General features: G+C 41.7%; 2 protein-coding genes across 2 annotated transcripts in view; one reads left to right on the forward strand and one right to left on the reverse strand.

Moving 5' to 3' along the window:
* Positions 1–1,647: 1,647 nt before the first annotated feature.
* On the forward strand, positions 1,648–7,092 carry hemk2 (HemK methyltransferase 2, ETF1 glutamine and histone H4 lysine). Its single transcript, XM_079996697.1, has 6 exons — positions 1,648–1,869; positions 2,904–2,990; positions 3,889–3,979; positions 4,534–4,617; positions 5,267–5,408; positions 6,838–7,092. The coding sequence occupies exons 1-6, from the start codon at positions 1,733–1,735 to the stop codon at positions 6,942–6,944; spliced, it is 648 nt and encodes a 215-aa protein (XP_079852823.1). The 5' UTR covers positions 1,648–1,732; the 3' UTR covers positions 6,945–7,092.
* A 451-nt stretch (positions 7,093–7,543) lies between these two features.
* The window catches only part of gart (phosphoribosylglycinamide formyltransferase), a 29,563-nt gene continuing 19,397 nt past the window's right edge, over positions 7,544–17,709 (reverse strand). Inside the window, exons 17-23 of the mRNA XM_080024582.1 lie at positions 15,621–15,824; positions 14,679–14,840; positions 14,395–14,525; positions 12,270–12,411; positions 11,699–11,814; positions 8,880–9,069; positions 7,544–7,799 (exon numbers count right to left, since the gene is read on the reverse strand). Coding sequence (XP_079880708.1) covers positions 8,884–9,069; positions 11,699–11,814; positions 12,270–12,411; positions 14,395–14,525; positions 14,679–14,840; positions 15,621–15,824 — 941 coding nt within the window. The 3' untranslated portion in view covers positions 7,544–7,799; positions 8,880–8,883. The remainder of the gene's footprint in view (positions 7,800–8,879; positions 9,070–11,698; positions 11,815–12,269; positions 12,412–14,394; positions 14,526–14,678; positions 14,841–15,620; positions 15,825–17,709) is intronic.

The following is a 17,709-nucleotide window of genomic DNA, read 5'->3' on the forward strand; positions in this document are numbered from 1 at the left end:
ATCAGCCTCTCCGGGACTTTCGTGATGTGTGAAGTTAAGGCGACCGGTCTGTACATAGTCGTTGAGGGCAGATGGAGGGGACTTCCAAGGCCTCTTCGGTATCGAAACAAGGCAAGGACGTCTTCCACGGCGCTGGAACCTTCCCCTGGCCCGGGCTGAGGTCAAAGAGGTGCCGTGGAATCCCACGCTGCTGGTCCGCGCAGGCCTTCGGGACCCTGGGCCTGACATCACCCGGACCCGCAGCCTTGTTCTGGTGCAGTCGCTCCGGCCAGAGGAGGATGGTAGAGGAGGGCTAGTCCCAAGATACAGTATATCCAATGTTATTATATAAATATCCAATATTACTCTTGTGAATATGACTTATTCACATATATTACTTATTCATTACTCGTACCTGTATTACTGTATATTACTGTGATATTACCTATATTACTGATTACTGTGTGAAACCCATTACTGTTCTTCTTCTATTGATATTAGTTACTACTTCGTCCCTGCCGCAGCCGTTTGTGTTTTTTAATTTTCAATTTCATCTGGTATAAAAAAAGTAATCTGTGATATACATACAACACTTTAATATACTTTAATATACATACAACACTTTAATATACTTTAATATACATACAACACTTTAATATACTTTAATATACATACAACACTTTAATATACTTTAATATACAAACAACACTTTAATATACTTTAATATACATACAACACTTTAATATACTTTAATATACATACAACACTTTAATATACTTTAATATACATACAACACTTTAATATACTTTAATATACAAACAACACTTTAATATACTTTAATATACATACAACACTTTAATATACTTTAATATACATACAACACTTTAATATACTTTAATATACATACAACACTTTAATATACTTTAATATACAAACAACATCAATTCGTAGATTTTATTTTATTTGTTTTTTACAAATAGGTTTTATTGAACACGTTGACACAAAAAAAAAAGCAGCGAATAGAAAAAAAAAAACAACAGAACGAGAATGATGATGTCGTGAAAGCCACATCTCAACGCGACAGAAAGTTATGACGTCAACGTAGAATAAACAAAAATGTCAAAACAAAAACAAAACACAGTTAATGACGCTGAACGGATGGGCGTGGAGACAGAGTCCTGCTGCATTCCAACGATGTCTTACAACTCGCAAAATCCAATTTATTTGAAAACCCGCCTCAAACTTTTCCAGAACAGGAGCAATGGAAACATATACATACACAACAACAAATACAATGTTCAACCATAATCCAACGTCCAGAATAGTTCCTAGGGAAATTGAGTTTCCACGTAGGAATTATAAAGATATATAGAAACGTGACATATTTTCATAACTTGAAAATGTGATATTTTTACATTACAACGTACTACTGAGGCGGGGAAGGCATTTTTTTCCTCACGTTTTCAATATTACAAGGAAGACGTTTAGCTCATGGGTGGGGAATTATAAATATCCGAGGCTCAGGGAACGCATCATTAATTTTGTAGGCATGACGTATGGGGAGCGTATCCGGAAGTAACGCTTTTTAACGGCATGGGAGCCGATAGGGCGCAAAGCTTCCCCTCCCTGACAGTCCCTCCGATAAATAAACTCCATAACATACTATTAGTAACACATATAACTACTATAAAGAATACATATAAATAGTATAAAGAATACATATAAATACTATAAGTAATAGTTATAAATACGAATGTCTTCCAGCCTCCCCACGCCGCTGTACTCCCACGCCGGACGGGGGCAGTTCAGCGAGGTGTACGAGCCCGCGGAGGACTCGTTTCTCCTGATCGATGCCCTGGAGAAGGACGCCGAGAGGCTGCGGCTTTTAAGGTCTCTCTCTCACGCTCCACGTCTGTCTGTCTGTCTGTCTGTCTGTCTATCTATCTATCTGTCTGTCTATCTATCTATCTATCTGTCTGTCTGTCTGTCTATCTATCTATCTATCTATCTATCTATCTATCTGTCTGTCTGTCTGTCTGTCTGTCTGTCTGTCTGTCTGTCTGTCTGTCTGTCTGTCTATCTATCTATCTATCTATCTATCTATCTATCTATCTATCTATCTATCTATCTATCTATCTATCTATCTATCTATCTATCTATCTGTCTATCTATCTATCTGTCTATCTAACTATCTGTCTATCTATCTATCTATCTGTCTGTCTGTCTGTCTAGAATAAGTAATATTGATAGTACCCCAATTACACTATTAGTCGCACAACAAAAATCTGTCTATCTATCTATCTATGTATCTATGTATCTATCTATCTATCTATCTATCTATCTATCTATCTATCTGTCTGTCTGTCTGTCTGTCTGTCTGTCTCTATATATCTCTCTCTCCATCTCTCTACCTCTCTTCTCTCCTATATCTCTGTCTATATCTATCTCTATATCTCTTATCTCTCAATCTCTCTCTATCTTTATCTCTCTCTTTCTCTACATCTCTCTTTCTCTATTTCTCTATATCTCTATCTCTTTATATATCTATCTTCTCTCTCAAGCAAACAAACTGGGCGATAGAAAATACAATAATTTACATTTACAATAATTTACAATAATATTTCATTTAATATTAATTGACTATATGATAATAGCACAATATCATACACAAGTATGATAATTATCAATTCATTTATTCTTAAATTTTTGGTCTATTGTTTATATCCAAAAACTGTGATATTTGTTTTTGATACATAAAATATCAATATTTTAAATATATTTTTCACATATTTAAAGTATTTATATCAAATATTTTAGATACAGTTGGTATCTAATACTCATCGCCACAAGTATTCTTTCAGTCGGAATGAACTATTGATTTAAAAAAAGAGGAGTTTGATGTGTTTTTTCTTTTCTCCGTCCAGGCCTGCAGTGTGTGTGGAGGTGGGCAGCGGGTCGGGCGTGGTCTCTGCCTTCCTGGCCTCTGTGATCGGACCCTCAGCTTTATACCTGTGAGTTTTGAGGCCCGTGTTGCTGATGAATCACTTTAAATAAATGTGACATTCACCATCGTGGATGTTGATTTTTTATTTTTTTTGTTGCCGTCGTCTAAAGCCTGGCTTTACACTGAATCCGACAAACAACGACAAACCAGCTGCCTTCATTTCTATAGAAAAGTCGGATCTTGCACGTGATAAGCTCCACCCGTTTGCCATGATTTCCGCCGGAGGGGAAAAAAGTTGAAAGAAGAGACCGTGTTCAGATCCCACAGGAAAATCGGCTCGATGAGAAACCTAAACACAGGTCATCCGACGACCGCTAGGGGGCAGGATCCCAACGTCGGATGCGTTTCCTGATTCAGTGTAAATCAGGCTGAAGGCATGTTACAAAGAGCCGTGTGCTCTCTCAGCAGTCAAACAGTCAAGATATAGTAGCCTAGGGAAGTTTTATCTGAATTCCTGCAATAAAATGTACATTTACAATCATGAAATGGTACGGACATCATTAGCTATTATGAAATAATCCTGAAATAGCTTACAGGGATACATATGTAGAAAAATGGGTGTTAGTGTCTTTTGTTCCAATTATTGAACTGTGCACGTTTATATTGTGTCAACAATGGGAAAACCTTTAACTATAAATCACAAACCTTAGAGATAAGGTTCAAATGATAATAAATAGATAAAAACCCTGACATGGCCAAATGAAGGTCTGGAATACTGCGTTTCCATTTGGAAACGGGACGTTGTGAGTGCGCTGATTTGTCGTCACTGAAATAATGAGGACATCGTTTGAGAAGGAGACGTTGTGTCAGTCGGCGGCGATGTGGGAGGAGCCATTTTCCGACGCCGCGTCATGTAAATCAAATAAACCTGGAATTTTGAGTTGAAACCGATTCCCCCCGCTCAGGTGCACGGATGTGAATCTGGCGGCGGCGGAATGCACCGCGCACACGGCGTCCTGTAACAAGGTGCCTCTGCAGCCCATCCTCACAGACCTGGTAGGATCATCCCGCGTCAACAATGATTAAAAATACAACGATGACACCAGCGCCTGGCTGGAAGTCTTTGAGATCCACAGACACCTGGTTGAAATTAGAGATGGTCTCATCGACAAACACAAAAATAATTGAAAATGTGATGCCAAGAGCATGTCAAAAATCCCCCCTTGCATTATTACTTGTTGCATTATTATTTGATTTTGGGCTCTGTTTGAGTGTGAAAGGATGGATATAGATAATTTACTTTCGACAAAATGTGAAAGAGTAAATCAATCGCATTGAATATGAATTACGGCTTTTTTTTTTTTTTTTCTTCTTTGCTTTGGAATTTTACTTTAGTCAGTAATTATGTTCAGTTCTCGTGTGGAAGTGAGTGAACCCAGAGTCAGTCGTTAAAAAGATTTATCCGCTGCTTACGAATCGTTTTTCTCATCGGAGGCGAACAGATGTTTCCCTGCGATTTAGGAATGCAATCTTTTAAGTTGAACACATTTGCTCTCACAAACTTCCTCATCTCAAACTGCCCCCCCCCCCCCCCCCCCCTCATGTTCCAGGTTGAGTGTCTGGTGCCCAGGTTGTGTGGGAAGGTGGACGTCCTGCTTTTCAACCCGCCCTACGTGGTCACACCGTCGGAAGAGGTCACCCGCCCTCTCTACTCAATGTTCAAAATTGGGGCAAACCTGGGGTCGTATTTAAAGCAGCGCTATGTAACGCTTGGTATTTGGCGCCCCTTCGGTATCTGAGTGCAGCTGCACTTTTACGCCAACGTTGTGAAACTGTGTCCGGCGTCCGAAAATAATACATTTTACCGGACAAAGGTGAACCGCGTTTCAAAAGCAGTCCATGTTACAAACGCAGATATGACGTACACCTCGGTCGCAGTCCCCTTGCACGGACCTCGCCGCTTCCGCGAGCATTCAGTCCACGGCTGCCCAGAGCTGCGGGGAGAGAGGGCGCAAGGATCCCCCCCCCCACTCCCGTTACCGCTGTAGTTACCAGATGTGCTCGGCCTGGCAGATCGGCTCGCCCGTGCGAGTCAGAGGGTGAAGCGAACCCTGTGGCGCAATGAAAGTAATGGCCGCCCCCGTCGTTGGGGAGGTGGAATCGGCCACGTTTTGTACGAGCATTAATGCCTGACATTTTGACCGGCAAGTTTAGAATTTATCGTTTTCTTTTTAATAAATTTAACCAGGCAAAAAAACCCCCGTTATTAGCAACTAACGAGCCGAACATTATGTAAGTGAAGATACATAGTGTTGCCTTAATTGTACGTCTGCGCTGTTCCAGGTCGGCGGCAGCGGCATCGAGGCGTCCTGGGCTGGCGGGAGCAGGGGCCGAGAGGTGATCGACAGATTCCTCCCCGCCGTGACGCAGCTGCTGTCCAACAAGGGCCTTTTCTACCTCATCACCATCGCAGAGAACCAACCGGGTGAGTTAGAAAAATCCCAATTTGAGCCCAACGCACTGCAACATCAGAAAACACATGCAAATAGATAAAACACAAATGCAAAAGCCACAGCGCAACCGAAGTGAGCAACAACGGATTTATCTGCAATAAAATATATTACACTAAATTACTTAGTGTCTGTAATTGTATAAGAATTTATATGAATAATAACCTGGTGTCCCAACTATCACCAGACCAACCGTTCTGCACGAGACCACCGTGTCCAAATCCTCCATCTGCTTCCTCGCTACAAGCACCAAACAGCCTCCATGGAATTAATAAATAGAAAAAAACAACTTTTATATCAATCCACATTTTTTATTTAGGCTATATAAAGGTGGTGTGTAGAATTTAAGGAACGGACTTGGCAGAAATGGAATATAATATTCGTGAGTATGTTTTTATTAGTCTACAATCCCATAAAAATGAGAATCGTGTTTTCATTACCTTAAAATGAGCCCCTTATATCTAGATACAGTAGGTAGTGGGTCTGCGTCCACGAAGACGCGTTTTTCGCCTACGTCATTGGAAAGGAGGGGTGAGGGGAGGGAGGGGGATTCGGTTTGTAGCAATCCGCAGCCTCAGGGCTGGATGTCACTAAATTTGACTTTACATAAAACATAAAAAAGCATGAAGACAAAGTGCAAAGAAACAATTATCAAAGGACATAGAATGCATGAAGTAAAATAATACATAGTGCATAAAAGTTATGGTGCAGTGGAAGAAATGAATCAAAGAAACCTTGTTTTACAATTTCTTAACAATTATTTTGCCTATTCCCCGAATACCTTTTCAAGGTGATATCCTAGCCCCGGAGAACTGCTCTGGAGATCTTCTCTTTGTTAACAACTATTTTGCCTATTCCCAGAATAGCGATTTTCGTTGAACGACAATGTTTTAACGATTCAAATCTTTTGGGTGAAGGAACTGAAATGAATCACTACCTGAAACGGTTCCTTCATCGGTCAGTCCAGTTGAGCTCTGTCAGTTGAGAGCAAACCTGATTCCGAATCACGTTTACTCAGTGAGTGTATCCCTGCGAAAGAATCACTGGATCAGTGACTCAGTGCAGTAGAGTAGCGAGAAAGCGGATGGAGGATTTGGACACGGTGGTCTCGCGCAGCGCAATTGGTTTGGTGATAATTGCAGCTCCAGGTTATTACTTGTATAAATTCTTATTGATAACTACACACAACAGTTTAGTTTAATATATTTTATTGCAGATAAATCAGTGCATCCATTGTTGCTCACCTCCTTTATGTGGGGCTTTTGCATTTTGTCTATTTGCATGTTTTTCCTTATGTTACAGTGTGTTGAGCTCTCAGGGCTGCCATACAACTGGGATGGAAACTAGTCATGTGGATTTCAGCGGACAATCATAATTGTCCATTTTCTCCTTCCTCCCACACAGAGGAGATAGTCGCTTTACTGAAGGAGAGCGGCCTGGAGGGGGCGCTGTGCCTCTCCAGGAGGGCCGGTGAGGAGAGGCTGTCCGTCCACTGCTTCCAAAGGGTGTGAGGACGTTAAGACGGAGCGGCTTTTCCTCGCAGCGCATTAAACCATGGATTCAGAAAAGGACTTAAGGACTTTTTTTTTTTTTTTTTACAAGACTCTGTACCGTACAGACTCAATCAGGAAAAAAAAAAGGGGGTGAGTCAGGAGTCACTCCGTCAGAGTGAATCTTTCACTCAAACTGAAACTGACTGAGGACTTAAGAGTCCAATGCAAAATAGGCATTTGGCATAATTCATATTGAATGTGACTGATTTATGCTTTACACCCCCCCCCCCCCCCCTAGAAATAAATAACTTTGACAGAATGAAATTATTCTTGTGAGAATTCCATTGACAACTCGGAACCGACAAGTCTTCAGCCTCTCGTTCACCAAAGTGCTTAAACAAACTAAATCCACTGAACAGTCGGAAAATGGAACTACACTTTTAACGGAGTGACTCGTCAAGAACCAAATCTGGAAAAAAAAAAGTCAAACCGTTGATCGCCAGTGGCCACGAACACCGCTGAAGGTAAGAGGTTTGCCCAAGTCGGGACTAGTATCCGAGGTTTGTTCACTCATTTCAAAGCAAAAAACAAAACACATTGATTCTGGTGAAGTTAAGTTCAGGTTTATTTCTTCAAGGACAAGCAAGAATAAATTGCGCTACGCAGACAGCAGTCACAGCAGGAGCGCTGGAAATACATCGGAAGCAACTGAGTAACAACTTCTCTCTTTCTAAGTTAATTACAGTGATTAATGGAATGTCACTTTTGGTGGTTTCCAGGTTTTGTGTCCAAGGAATGATTCCAAATATGTAAACAGACGCAGCAAGGAGAGGGAGGGCCTCGGCACTTCCATCGGCATCACAAGAGTTGTTTCTGTTAAAAAAAAAAAAAAAAAAAACATTTAGGTCAAAGCAACGAATCCCTGTTGTGGCTGAGATGTTAACCTCGAAGCATCGCGTCAGAAGACTCCCCCTGGATTACGCATGACTTGACTCGGAGGGGAATAACGAAACGACTCCATTTTGAAGCATCTGAAAGTATTTATGTTTGGATTTATCGTCATCGTTCTGACTGGCGGACCTCAGCAAACATTTCAACTCATCTTTACTTCTGCTCTTTGTCTCCCGCTCTCTGTGCCATTTTCAGAGTAGAAAGAGCAGGGTTTTTTCGGACATAATACATAAGAACATCTAGGGGCGGTTTTGCGGACACGGATTTGGCCGAATCTTAGACTAAACCACATTTTTAATCTGGACTAACTAAAACTGCCTCTCAGACTTGCCCTAGTCTTGATCTAAAAAAATCTGGTTTCCAGAAGGAAGATTAGAGCTGATCTAGGTCTAAGTAAAGGTTTAAATTAATGCTGGCCAGAGGCAGGTTTATCTCTGGATTAATGGATGTGGCCTCAGACCAGACAGAAGGAGCTGACTTGTCCTTCATGACGTTAGTCTAGAAATAATTCATCTCAACTTAAGCAGCATCTCAGAAAGGCTTTTTTGAACTCTGGATTAATTTAAGTAGGCTCATCTTAGTCCTGATTTGGATTAAACCCTGTCTACCCCGCACTCCCTGGGATGTATAATCACCTGTGAGGGTCGGCACCTCAGGTTGGGAACCACTGATCCATGTGTTTAAGAATTGGAATTGCGAGCACCAATAACGCTTTTCACTTGGCATTCTGGAAACTGCCCCACTCTGTTCCGACTGATATTTTTAAACTTTCTCAAAGTTTATTAGTAGGGATGGCAAGTTTGAAACGTTTAGAAACTGCCGGTCCAACAGTGGCATCTACCTGCAGAAGAGGTCATTGCAGCCGTTAAAGTGTTGAAGCCGTCCTTTTCCCCAAACCCAATACCTATGTCATTAATAGTTTTCACACACACATTCGGTCACAAAAAATATATATACTTTGTTCATTTTCCACGACTATGGATGACCACCCCCCACCCTGACCATTCTATGAGCTCCAAGCGATGCGTCCGTCCTGCCCAAGCCGCACGGCACCACTGGCCACCAGCTCCAGTGCTGCAGGGAAGGCCTTGTGCTCGGCCTCGCGGATCCGTTCCGACAGGCTCTCCTCCGTGTCGCCCACGTGCACCGGCACGGCCTCCTGCACCACGATGGCCCCGGCGTCCACCTCTTCCTAAAAAAGGATGCCCACAGATAATGGTCATCAGAAAAAACAAAAAGTGAGATGACAATCCGGTTTATACTTTAAAGGTGAAGTGTGTAGAATTTAGGGAACGGACTTGCAGAAATGTCATATATTCATAAGTATGTTTTAATGAGTGTATAATCCCATGAAAATAAGAATCGTCGCGTTGCCGTTAGAATGAGCCATTTTTATCGCCATTGGGTGCGGGTACACTTTCACAGAGGCCGTCATGTGGCGCCGCCATGTTTCTATAGTAGCCCAGAACGGAGAAACCAAACACTGGCTCTGGAGACGGCCTTTTGCGGCCATTGTCTCTTCCACGGAGGCCGCCATGGGGAGAGGTATTCAGTTGGTTGGGCAATATGGCATCTATACATTTTTTCAGACAGGATCACGATCCATGATCTGATCACGATTCTTTTCCATGTTGGTTTAAGACTATTTTGCAAGTTACTAAACAGTACAACAGTGACACACTGCAATTTAATGAATGGGCGTGTTTACAGTCGAAATTAAACACGCCCTGTCAGGACACATGAGAGGGAGGAGAAATTCCAGCTGGTTGGGAGCCGCCTGGTAGTTTGCTGGAAACTGGCTGGAAGTTGGTTGGAGGCTGGTTGTAATTCGGCTGTCAACCAGCTGGGACAGCCCTCTTCAAGTGGCTCCTTCTGTATGTGTGGTGTACATAACATGTCAAACTAGCTTTACACACAGGGTCCCTGGTGAAGCAGAAGCATTAAGGTCTAAAATATCTGGTGGGATGGCTGAAAAGGAAACTGCAGGGCTTTAAATTAATTTGGAAAAAGTATAGCAATGCAAGAAAGAGCTGTAAAGTTAGCTGATAGACTGAAAGGATTATGGAAGTTGATGGGAAAGTGGAAAAGTTAGCGCATGATGCATTTGGGATATGTTTCGGATGGAACTTGGAGCAAAGAGAGTTGTGAATATCATTTTAGTAAGATATTGGTTCAGCAGAGCAAGCTGCAGGGCGCTGTGATTTAACCAATAGTCAAATGGTGCTCTGTGTGATTATGGTTAACTAGTGGTGTTTAGCAGACTAATTGAATTTAAGTGCCAATTTACAACAGTAGTCTATGCTAAGGTAATTTGAATATATATTGATCTCCTGAACTTGAACAGTTTGAACTGTTGGATTGTGTTCAAAGAGATGATTGTGATATTGATCAAAGCGGTGTGGCGTTGTAGCAGGTTTTAAGTTGCTGGGAAAAGTGTCTGTTGGTTCATTAACGCAACTTTGGTAAAGATGAGTATAATGAGAACCTCAGAACCGTAGTTTGTGAATATTTTTGTGAAATTTTGTGTAAAAGATTTTATCACAAAGTAAATTGATATATATTCAATATAAATAGGAAAAAATATTTTTGTGATGTCGCGGAGAGCAGATATGATGCATAATAGTAGCAGAAATGCATTCGTTTTTAGTTTGTAAAGTTTGAGTTATTTATTTTTCTCTTTGAGTTTTATTGTTTTTTTGTTCTTGTATCAAAGTCATCTCCTGATTGAGATACGATAATCCTTTATCTATCCCACAGTGGGGTAGTTTGCAGTGTTACAGCAGTAACAGATTGGCACAATAGCATGAAGTATTAGTAAATTGGTAATTCTAAATGAAAGGATATGATAAATAATTACACAGTAAGATTAGACATTATACATTAAATCGTTATATTACATGAGTAAATCATCAGTTTTGGTGTGATATACAGTAGTGTTTGTGTGTTGAAATCCGTAGCGGTTATTTTCGGTAAGGCTGGTAATTGTTTGAGTGAGAATTCTCCAACAAAAGTGTCCCAATTACGCGCATCGTCTGTACCGTCGGAGAGACACAGCTCCTGCTCCGTGCCCCCCGGGATGGTGCCTGAGGCGGCTGCCTATCTCACCTATAGGAAGAGCCGAGCCTTCGTGTATGAGCCATAAACTGCAACTGATAGAATGTGCACTATAGCACCATACTAATGATGTCTTTGTGGGCAGATCGAAGAGACATTTTAGTTGCTCGTGATCTAACATAGTCATATCGCCCACCCCTACTCACTGCTAGATGCCACTCAATTCTAAACACTTCACAAAAGTGGTTAAATCAATAAAGACCAAATAGTCATGGGTTTTATGACTTTCATTTGTACATACGACCTGGATCACGTCCCTTGTTTCAAGGCTACATGCTCACGCTAACACGAGCTAGTGGCACCATCTTCTGACACTACATAGAAACTACAATGAGTACACGCGCATGATCGTAGAAATGCCCAGCCCCGTTGATGTAGAGCAAACCTTTCGTAGGTTGACTAGTTTGCTATATAGGTGTGAACTATTTTTCTTGGCAAAATATTTGAAACTGGGTATAGTAGTTATAAAATCATTTCAAATCAATATTCCATCTCAGTGTATTCTCTTCTTTAATAACTAGCCCTCTGTTAGGCAGGATAATGTGCAGCCAGTCGGCCATTATTGCAAAATAACCCCCCAAATACAAGACCCTGATTATCCTGTCTGGGGTTATTTTGCAATAATGACTGGATGGCTGCACATTATCCTTTACATATATCTCATTTCCCTAAAGGTGTGGAGTTTGTTTTACCAACGGAGTACTTACGGCTACAAAGTGCACTGTGCAGCCGCTGACCCGTGTCCCAGCCTGAAGAGCCTGTTTCTGGGCATTAACGCCCTTGAAGGACGGCAGCAGCGAGGGGTGGATGTTCAGTAGTTTACCTGAGGTACAGGAAAAACAAGCTGTTTTACATCTCTACTCAGCCTACGAGCACATTTTGACATATCACAACCCAAGTGGAGGGAAAAAATGTATAGTTTTCCATACTGAAAGTTAATTTTTAGTGTGTTAACAGTATATTTCACACAATTTTTGTGAAGTCTATTTTTGGATACTTCTTATTTACTTCATGCACTTTTTATAAAGTACAGTTTTAATTAGCTAGTCATTGATAAGCTACAAGTGTAATGTAAGTACACTTCTAAAAAGTACATTGCAACATGAACCTAACTTTAACTTTAGTATACTTGTGAAAAGTGTTATTTAATATTTTTATACACTTAAGCACATCTTAAGTACAATTTCTAGACACTAACTTCAACTTAAGTATTATATTCATATTTTAACAATGTTAATTTAAAGGCACTTGTTCAAACTGTTTGTCTCGGCAACACACCGTTCCACTTCTTGACGAAGGGTCCGGTGAGGATCCTCATGAAGCCGGCCAGACACACAACCTCCACCTTGAACTCCTCCAGCACACGGTCGATGGTGCCGTCAAACTCTGCCCGGCTGCCGTACAGCTTGTGATCCACCACCTGGGGGCGACAAAACAACATCATATATACAAAAAGTTTGGGATATTTGGCTTTCGGGTGAAATTTATGGAAAATGTAAAAAGTTCACGCTACAGTGATTTTACATCATGAAAGTAGAGCATTTAAGTAGAAGCATGCAATGGTGATTTCCTCATCTCATGCTGTTCACAAGTCGACTTATTGTCTGCTGAGGCCTGGCCCCCCACTCTTCTTGAAGGGCCCTCAGGTCATTGAGGTTCTGGGGCACAGAGTTACGAGCCTCTACACGACGACTCAGCTGATCCCATAGGTTTTCTATGGGATTCAGGTCTGGAGAAAGTGCAGGCAACTCCATTTGAGGTGCCCCAGTCTCCAGCAGCTGTTCCCTAATGATGCCACCTCCATGAGCTGGAGCATTGTCCTCCATGAAGATGACCTTAGGCCTGTGTTGTTCATGCAAGGGCACAATGACTGGATGAATGATGTTATTCACTTTGTGAATGGTACAGTGATAAGGCCATACTACGGCCTTATCACTGTACCATTCACAAAGTGTAGGGCAGTTCTGTATTGACTAGACACACCTGCCCACACTGTAACACCACCACCACCAAAGGCTCATTTGGTGACAACAGTGGCTGATGCGTAGCTCTCTCCTTGACGTCTCCATCATTTCTGCTAAACATGAATTGACTTTCATCAGAGAACAGCACTGAGGCCACTGGTCCCTCGTCCAGCGTAAATGCTCCCTGGCCCGTGCAAGATGATGATGCCTGTGCCTGGTGGTGTGGTCAGGTATCCTTGCAGGTCGTCTAGCACGCAGACCACGCTGATGGAAACGGTTTCGAATGGTCTGACGTGACACTTGGTGCCTCTCACCTCCCTTAAATGTGCCTGGAGTTGAGTGGCATCATCATCCGGTTCCGCAGGGCACTGTTCACAATGAAGCGCTCATCAGTGTGAGATGTGGCCAAAGGACGTCCACTTCTATGCCTTTCTCTGACTCTTCCAGTCTCTGTATCTCTGTTGCAAGCTGCTGATGACACTCTGTGACGCTCTAAGCTCAGTGGCCACTTCCCTCTGAGAACATCCTGTTTGAAGCCTCGCTATGGCGAGGTACTGTTGATCAGTTGTTTGGTGTCGTCTTGGTCTCATGATGTCAACATGTGAACAGCATGATGAAGAGGACTGATTAAATACCAATTCTAATTGAACCAGGAAATGTATTGGTCGATTCATGGATCAAACACCTGTTGTGAATTTTGCCGTTCAGCTCCTTGTTAGAGAACAGAAAGTTGTGCAAAAGGTACTGAAACATTGAACAGTTGGACATGTGCGTTCAAAAGATTAGTGAAGGTCAAATTAAGTTCACCTGTAAAGGTTAAAGTGCATTTTAGGTTCATCCTGAAATTTCACCCAAAAACGGATTATCCCTAACGTTTACTTTTATTACCATTTTCAACAGCCATTGATTTTTAGATATCGGTTATATATACTGGTTCCTAAATAAACATCTCTACCTAGCCTAAAAATAACATACATTAAATACATTTTAACAAAAACAAAGTAACATAACACATTTGCTCAAATCGTGCCAACCTTTAGTTAGATTTTTGCTGAAGAGATTAACTACCTGAGCATCATATTAGGAATGAATTTAGGACAATACCATCAAAGTGTTGAATTTCAACACCCAGCATTAATTATATATCACTAAAAATAAAAAAATTAAAAAATTTAATACAATACTGATATATTATCATATATTATGATATTTAAAATACTATATCATTAAAATATATAATAACTGTTACAATGTTTTTTAGTTATAAACATCCATTTGAAAAGTGTTATACTAATAATACAATTATTTTTAGTATTTCTTTTGAGCATTGACCATTTTTCTAAACAAGCAATGTCTCTCACTTGCCTTGATAGAAATTGAGCTCCCTACCACTTGATAAATCCCTTGACGCTAGTTGATTCATTCAAATGTTGACTGACCCGCGTCTGGATGCCGGCCAGCGAGGCCCTCTTCAGGCCCTGCACCCCCGGCCGGTTGGAGATGACCACCACAATCTCTGCTGAGCTGGAGGGCCGGCGGGCCTGCTCCATCAGGGCTTGCAGGTTGGTGCCTGGAAAACACAACCAGAAAAAATATGTATTTTAAATGCAAGGGTAGCGCTTCATTTCATCCAAACTTACAGAATCCAATCCAACTGCCGGAAAACTGAAATTATGAAATCACAATAACATAATGCACTGATGAGAAAGCGACAGAACGTCACCTGTGCCAGAGATGAGCACACCCACTCTGGCCCTCCTGTTGGGGGCGCTGCTGCCGTCATGGTGGCAACCTCCGTTCTGCTTCTGGATGACCGGTGCCGGACCGGCGGACGGGCCGGCTCGCAGACTGTGTTTCAAGTTGCGAACCACCACAGATTCTGCTCCTGTACACCGACACACCGACACACACACACACACACACACAGACACCGACACACACACCGACACACACACACACACACACACACACACGCATTAGCATCATGACACGACATCCTGGGAAGCTTATTTATTCATTATTTTATTTATCATTACCCGGCTCTGTTGAATATCAAATTCTAATTGGTCAATAGGGGAAATCGGTAGTCAGCGATTTTGGAATAGTGGCCGCTGCCTGTTAATAATGACCGTTGTTACAGGCAACCACTCTGCCTGGATTCATGTCTCTTGTTTCACACTGCCTACATGCTAACACTAGCTAGTGGCACCACCTAATGATCCTACAATTGAAGACCTGAAGAGATGCATGTGGATAAGTCCAATTTCACATTTCACAAAATACCCATTCAAAATATTAAACTCTTGCAACAAACTTCATATCCGACAATATAAAACGAAGAAAATTAGTTGCGTATATAAAATAATGACGTGAATTATTAACACTCATGTTGCCTGTCATCATATTCACTGTCAATACATCTCCATTAATATGAATGAATTGTGTGTATTTTTTACCACTTCACTGCAAATTTAACACTATATAAAAGGTAGTTGTAAACAACACGCAAACTGCTTCCTGTTGTTTTGGAGAAGATCATGCCCTCCCATTTTCTCCAACATATTTTGTGATGAGATATCAAAGATACAAGCACTACCGGTTAATGACGGTCGGATCGTTTTTTTGGGATTATTATAGTATAAGGGCTTCCTTCCGGGCATCTCACCGGGCTGCTTGTGGGCCAGCGAGCCCACGATCCAGGCCTCCTCGTGGGCCTGGAGCTGTTGCAGGACCCTCTGGGCATCGGGGGGTGCCACCACCAACACAGCGCCCAGACCGCAGTTGAAGGTACGGGCCATCTCGTCCTCGCCCAGATCCCCGGCCTCCTGCAGCCAGGAGAACACCGGAGGCGTGCTCCACCGCGACGCGTCTGAGGTGGAGGAACACACAACTCGGTTAAAGAAGCAGCGGGAGACAGAGAAGCAGCAGGAGACAGCGTTTACTTCAACAGATCTGCCAACCCTGGGAAAATATTTACCACAACAATGTAAGAGGGAGTCTCTGTGGTGTTTGAGTTACTGCAGCTGAATGACTCCATCAGCTATTCACAAAGTAGCTGTCTTGTAACTAGGCTCATCACAATTACAATTACATTACATTTATCAGACGCTTTTATCCAAAGCGACTTACAATTATTCAAACACCGACGGACGCAGCCATCAGGAGCAATTAGGGGTTAAGTGTCTTGCTCAAGGACACTACAGCATGCTAGCAGGAGGAGCCTGGGATCAAACCAGCAACATTTTAGATTACTAGAAGACCAGCTCTACCTCCTGAGCTACCATCCCCATATCCCCATATCTACCATCACATCGTATGCCAGCCACTACGGCTAACTACATACAGTATAGTATAATTCATATCATCAGTATATACCCCCTTGAAATGCATCATCTCGCAAAGTTACTGAACATGTTTACCAACTAGAGATGCACCGATGCAATTTTCTTGGCCAATGATCAATGAGGTTTTTTTAAGTCTGACCTGTAGATTCCGATTTCCAATCTGCTGTACATCAATGACAAATACAGTACATCCCGAACTACACAAACCACAACTGCACATACGAACTACCGTTGCAATTTACAGTTACCAGAATAGTGAGATTACTGATTTTGACACTGTTTATTATTGTTCATTATTCACTATGGAACAATAATAGAACATGAAATTATCCCCGAGTTCCAATTAAATAAATCACATGGAACGATCACTGAGTTCCAATAAAATGGGACCGTTACAGTTACAGTATAATTCAACCTGTAACTGGACATGACATAACTAACAAGGAAATGTCCAGTTCAAACTTCAAATGAAAGTCTCTTTCACTTTAAGTGCAAATGTAACTTTATATTATATTTATATAGTACTTTGCAAATAAATTGCAATCATTACAAAAATATAAATAAAAATAAATGGCCAACTCTTCTCTGACCGTGCATTTAACCAGCTGATCAAATCGAACGACTTGTTTTACTGAGTGACTTGTCAAGAACCAAGTCTCAAAAAAGAGTCAAACTTTTCATCACGAGCGGAGCTCGGCTGTGACAGCGACAGATACGCAGTTTGCACAATTTTGGAATATTGTCAGTCGATAAATACATAACTTATCTAATCTTCTTTGTTTACCTTGAAGTACCTCCAAACAGCCGACATTTTCTTTCTTTCGCTCTTTTTTTTGGGCGTCAACTACGTTACATTACGTTGGTATCATGTTTGCGTATCTCAGCATCTTTACGAGTACAGTACATGAGCACTGTATAGGGTGTGTAAATTTGACCGGCACAGAATCCGATATATCTGACACAGATCAGCCGGTGAGAACTGACTAATTCCGGGCACCGGCCGACCGATCGGTGCATCTAATGTTTTATATGTTAACATTACGGTCACATTTTTGTGCTTTATTAGCTCTCCCACGTCCCATTTTACCACCTTTAACCCCCACAACCGCTGTGTATCAGCGGATGTTGAGTGAGAAGAGAGGGAGGGCTCACAGAACCAAAGGTCGGCGCATCTGGTCCAGCCTGAGGGATGTAGTTTAATTACCCAATATATGTACAGTATTGCTTTGTATTAATTGATTTTAGTCATTAAATTAAAATTACAATTATATATTTATATATTTTTTTGCGTAGTGTTAACTGGCATTTCGTACTTGCGTATTTTGAAAAAGAATTGCGTAGGTGGTACACAAAATGTGTGCAGGTTGGCAGGTCTGCTTCAATGAAAAAAGCGTGATTTCCACCATAGGC

This window comes from Zeus faber, assembly GCF_960531495.2.
Source record: "Zeus faber genome assembly, chromosome: 2".
Taxonomy (NCBI): Eukaryota; Metazoa; Chordata; class Actinopteri; order Zeiformes; family Zeidae; genus Zeus; species Zeus faber.